Source organism: Triturus cristatus, chromosome 4_1, assembly GCF_964204655.1.
Source record: "Triturus cristatus chromosome 4_1, aTriCri1.1, whole genome shotgun sequence".
NCBI lineage: Eukaryota > Metazoa > Chordata > Amphibia > Caudata > Salamandridae > Triturus > Triturus cristatus.
In genome coordinates, this window is record NC_140585.1 from 1,133,779,014 (window position 1) to 1,133,785,013 (window position 6,000).

The following is a 6,000-nucleotide window of genomic DNA, read 5'->3' on the forward strand; positions in this document are numbered from 1 at the left end:
GGTGCACATCGGAATATTCTTTAACCCTCCCCTAAAACTTCTCCTTACTAGATATGATAAAGGCATTAGCTGCCAAAGTTGCAGTAGAACTGGCTGAATAAATATCCAAGTGTAGTAGATCCAGTGAAGTCAATGCTGCGATAAGGAACAGGTGGGAACATGGCTCTCACAGCAAATTGACTCACACGAGCTATAGGTAACAAAGTGAAGTCTTGCACAGGGAATAGATTGTAAAGTTTTGCTCAGGGTACATGTAAGAATGTCTTCCACTGGGAAAAGATCACAGAGGTGTCCTACTGCTGCTCACAGCATACAGTGGACTCTTGCACTTGATTCACTGAACCATACCACAGCACTGTGAAGGGGTCATTGGCGCTCTTGGGGTGGATAGTGGTAATAGTTGAATGCATAAACGGATAACTAATCCACAATGGTAATATTAGGTGCAGGTATACAACCATTCTACAAGGAGTTTTGAGGAAAAACAAAGCGCAGTTGAGCAGTCATAGACAAGTAAACAATATGGTCAGCTGTCACAGAGAGCTACTTGATAGAGTAACCATTGTGAAGTACTGTCTCCTAAAAACAAGTGTTTTCATACTGTGGGATGCTAAAAATGTCTCAGTTATAATTGTGTCCTTCTCTGCCTCCTTGTAAATAATGACCCCCCCCTGTTCTGAGAATTATCGTGTCACTGCTGCCAGCTAAGAATAATTTTTGCCACACATCCCTGGGTCCACATCTTCTTAAATGGGTTGGTGTGGTAAAGTGCATGGAGTGATTTAAACGATATATCGTGCATCACTTGTGCCCATGCCACCTCCCACCTATGGACACAGAAAGACGGTGCAGCACATACCACCCCTGGCTCACCTAAGAATTATAAGCCTGACTTTGTGACTGAGTATGTCCTTTGGGATTTTGTCAAATTATTGAACCTGTCCATACATGTGTGATAGAGGTCCACAATGCGAGTGAGGTAAAAAGTGAGTGTGAGAAACTAAGCAAATACAGATATACAACAGGAAATCCTTTTCACATATGCATACTGGGGCCTTTGAAGTACTGATTTAAATTCCTTAATCTTGTCTCATGACCCATGCAAATTTGAACCCCTTGTCATGTTTCAGTTTTAATTGGTGTCACCATTTGCATTGTCTTGTATCTTGTTTGTTTCTCTAGAGAACCCCCGGACGTTGCAACATTTGTGCCGGCTGAAGATTCGCAGACTTGTAGGTCTTCGGAGGCTCCAGAGACCTATTTTAATGGAGAAGCTACCACTTCCTCCGGTTCTTAAAGACTTTATCTTGTATAAAGAGTATGATTTATATGGAAGGGGTCTTGAATTTTATTGAAACGATGTATTCACATTTTATCCAATTGACCTTGATGTGTTCTAGGGTTTAGACACTGTTAGGCACTTCTACAATTCTTTCTTTTAGCGTGCAACTGGAGTTAAAGCTTTTACATTACTATGCATGTGTAGCCGGCTGTGAAGCATGGCAGGAAACACACTGTAATGTTGCAACTTATACATGCCACCAAAGTACTATTACTCCTAATGTCAATACCAGCAAATGTAGTAGTGGGATTTAGGTGTGTTCTTGGGATGATGCCAGAATGACAAGTTTTAATTATTATGCTACTAGAATAGCAATAATAACAATGATCTAAATGTCAGCAAGGAAAGTTTCCATCAGTTTAGGTTCCCTATTCCTAAGTTACCATATATGTAACTTAACAATATTAATGTATTCATGGAATGTAGGTGTCATGTTATGAATCGCAATCTGCACTTACCAACATATACTTACATCCACCGTAGTTTGGTTGTTAATAATTTTTTCTCTAACATTCTTGTAGTACAATAATTCTGTAGTCAGTATTCTGGCATGCCACTCTGCTTTTTCAGAAATCGTTATCATTAGAGAAGCACTACTAACTTCCTATTGACCTTTCAAGGAGGTAGCCATCTTAGCAGTAGAATCAGACAGACATAGCTCAAAGTGCCCCCAAGAATGGTCCATCTTGGACTGGGCAGGTCCCCAGTGGTTAGAATGAGTGAGTTTAAATGTTCAAGCATATCAATCAATCCTTGAGGCACTGACATACCACTTAAAGACTCTTGGGAGTTTCTCTGACTGTCATAAACATGCCACTGCTAGAGTGGTGAGATGGCACGTAATCCATATTCTTTCAGGGCATTGGCCACCTCCACCTCAGAATTGTCCATCTGTTCATCAAAGGCTATTATGGTTGCTTGTGGCTAGACAAGCAGTTTGTATAAGAGCCAATGTCTCCCTGACATTCTACTCTACACCACTCTGTGCCCTTGATTTGTTTTACCAATCTACATGCACCTACAACTCTTTCCAGCCATTTCATCATAAACCTTGCCCACAAACTCACAGAATGTCCAACTATTAAGTGGCAGGCTGTAAGTGGCTCCTCAATAACCTTCATGTCTGATGTCCAATGTGCAAAGCTTCTGTGCCCCTCATGTCTACATTTCACCATTGTGATCGTCCTGGTATCTTTTCCTGATCTTAGAAACTAGTATCCTGAATTTGTTGGCATGTATTCCACATGTTTTTATATTGTTCTTCCCCAGTGCTGTTGTAGAAACTGCTGGAGAAATGCTACATATTAATGTACCCCATCCTTAGTAGGGTGAACTACAACCCAACTTACTAGACTGTGGAAAGACAGGCACTTAGTTGAAGCTAGGTCATGTGTAGCTCAGCACCTGAGCGGCTAGTTAGGTTGACAACTACTGCAACATTGGGATGTAAGCTACTGTGACCAGCATATCAATTCACACTTGACCTTGGTGGAGTTTTGTACAATTTCACAGACAAAGGGTTAAACCAGGGGCAACACACCAAAGTGATGCCCTCCTTGAGAGCCAGTAAAGCTTTGGGTTTGAGAGAAGCTGTCTATTACTTTGTGATGAGGAGAAAGAGACTGCAAAGAGTGTAAAGATCCTCCCCAAACATTCATAATATTAAAGTGTACTTACCATGTGCTTGCTTGAAGGATCTCTGCACCCTGAGCATGAGGAACTACTGGCAGGTCCAGAGTGCCACTGCTCAACCTACTTAAGAGCAAAATAAAGCCACAAAGATTGCTTCCTCTGCCATTGTCTTTATGTTGTTCCTGTGAGAGAATGTCTTTGTGCACTTTATACTCATTGACGCTGCAACCGCTGAGAGTTAAAGATGTGTGTTGGGGCAAAACACTCCATTTATTTTGTGATGTCTGAAGTGATCTCATCATCTGAGGCCACCACGAGACAGCCATTGCATATGTTGCAACACAGACAGTGACCCCTGGAGGCTGAAACCCCATGTGCCTTCCTTGCTAAATAGAATTGAACGCTCAAATAAGGACATGGAGCCCTACTTAGAGGGTTGCTTCCACTTCTGTTTGGGTGGTAGATTTGTTGGGAACTGACGAGGATTCTCTTGACCATTGTACTTAAGTGCTTGTGGTAAGCTGACCCCCTCCCCTAACACCACTACCACCTGCACATTGGAAAGATCCAACTATCCCCAGTTGCATGAAACCTCATCCGAAGCAAGGGCTGCAAGAACCCCACAGATTTCAGTATAACTTCCCCCTGCCTCACCACACATGCATTTAGTGATAAAGCCTGTGCACAACTGAACTAAACAATTAAAGTTATACTGAGTTGAACATGTAGAACCAATTTCCAACCCCTCCATGCATGCCAACCTGACACAGTGTACATCTGCTAAAGAGGGACTCGAATACTGCAGATGTTTCCCATTTTAGGGTAGCACAGTGCTGCTAAACTGGGAGCAGATAGAGGTGAAGATGGTCCCTGCACTAGGTGGTGATATTATTGCTTTGTTGGCCATCACATGTTTCACTGTACTAGTGTCCCTTGTTGTAAATAAAAATCCCATTTTCTACGAAGATATAGTACTTATTGCCATTGTTGTTGTTGTACATGATTCATGTGTTAACGATAACTTTGTTTACAAACCTGCACCATCCTCCAAAAAGAGCCCTAAAGCTTAACCTTAGCATGCCATGCACGTCAAAAAGGAGGTTTCTGCTATTTAGTGAGGGTGCACTAGTATTGAGCCACTGCCGTCCAGTGATAACAAGCAATACTTGCCACACCATTTCCTGGTACCTTTGATTCCATCTGGGCCTGGGAACTGAAAGGACATACTTCATCATAATGCTCAACAGGCTCTGCTTGAAAGGCTGAGGTGCTTACTTAATTTACAAGACATTTTTGTTATTATTATTATTATTACCCAGCACTGGTGGGGAGGAGAAACCTAGGCCCAAAGATAGAAAAGCCAGTTCTTAAGCATCTTCCTGAATGTTTCATAGGAGTTGCAGAGGCGTAGATGGAGGGGCAGAGAATTCCATAGCTTAGGTCCTAAAAACCTGAAGGACCTGCCACCTTGTCTAGTTAATCCGACTTTAGGAATGGAGGCAGGATTCAGTTCACTAGGACAAAGCGTCCGTTTAGGAATACAAGGGAAGATCAGAGAGCGAATGCATGCCGGCCCAGCTTGGTGCAGTGCTTTAAAAACTTGAAATTTAATCAGTTTTGTTATTGGACACCAATGCAAATGATAAAGATATTGGGCAACTGAGACCCAGCAAGGAATATGGCAAAGCAAATGTGCTGCCGCATATTGAATGGTTTTCAAAGGCCTTATTCAAGCGTTTGTAGCCCCCAAATAGAGCATGTTGCCATAATCCAGCGTGGCAGTTACCGACGCCTGCATGATCGTTTTTTGGGTTTCGGAGGGTAAGAGTTACAGTATCTTTCTAAGGCATCTTAGCCATCCACAGCAGCAGGCAGCAACCCCCTGCTATGCTGTTCCATAGTTAATTTTGTATTAAGCCAAAAACCCAGGTCCTTCATCGCCTGCTGATGTATATAATTAAGCCAATGGATCTTGTGAAGGTCTTCAAGATCACAAAGATAGTAAGTGATAAGTCTCGTGCAACATACAACACCCCTATCAATGACAAGCAAGGCAGGCTACTCACAACAGAGAAAGAGCTGTACCAGTACCAACAAAACGTAGTGGACATCAGAGAAGCAGAGACAGACTTGGATGTGAACACCACCCCATCTCATAAAGAAGAGATCATCACTGTCATCTGATCTCTCAAGAATGGGAAAGCTCCTAGCCAGATAACCTGAATGCACAAATGTTCAAGGGAGAGCCTGAAACAGCAGCCAAGATCCTCCAACCACTTTTACATCAATTTTGGGGGAAAGAAAGTACCAGATGACTGAAGCTAAGGCATCATCGTCAAAATTCCAAAGAAGGGAGCATTAACCAACTGTAACAACTAGCGTGGAATGACCCTTCCGTCAATCTCTAGTACAATCCAAGCAAAAATCATTATACAGTGCATTTCTGATGCCGTGGACAAGCAGTCAAGAAAAGAATAGACTGAAAGCACAAAATAGGTAAGACTAGACCCAGACCTCTTAATCTCCAGGATGCCCACCGGGGGGTAGGCAGGCCATGTTTGATGCTGTCTTGACTGGGGACAGACCTAAATGTGGCCAAAGCGAAGTCACTGAAGGTACTGTCATGGAATGTTAACGAACTGGGGGACAAGGTCAAAAGGTGAGCTGTACTACAATATTTGGAACGCCATGCCCCTGACATAGCACTGATTCGGGAGACACACAGGATGGGAGACAGTTATAAAGCCATGGACAGGTGTGGTTACAAAATGCTTGCCCACATGGGCAACACAACAGCTTTCAGGGCAAGTATGTGGGCTACAACGGGAGAGTAGGAAGGCTTAACATTAAATGTATGCTCAGTATACATATGACACAAATTAAGTACATCAGCCCTACAAGACACAGGCTCTACAATTCCCGGATGGCCCCTTAAAAATGGGTGACAACTCTGACATGGTAATACGGAAGGACTGGGACTGATTGACACACAAAACTAATTTGCTAGAGAGAGCAGGCCCACCTAC

The 6,000-nt window shown here is 42.9% G+C and overlaps 1 protein-coding gene across 3 annotated transcripts in view; it reads left to right on the top strand.

The window, feature by feature from the left end:
- ASB15 (ankyrin repeat and SOCS box containing 15) overlaps positions 1–3,939 on the top strand; it is a 130,221-nt gene extending 126,282 nt beyond the window's left edge. For all 3 annotated transcript variants that reach the window (XM_085654197.1, XM_085654196.1, XM_085654198.1), the window contains one exon: positions 1,183–3,939. In XM_085654197.1, coding sequence (XP_085510323.1) covers positions 1,183–1,355 — 173 coding nt within the window. In that variant the 3' untranslated portion in view covers positions 1,356–3,939. The remainder of the gene's footprint in view (positions 1–1,182) is intronic.
- The last annotated feature ends 2,061 nt before the right edge of the window (positions 3,940–6,000 follow it).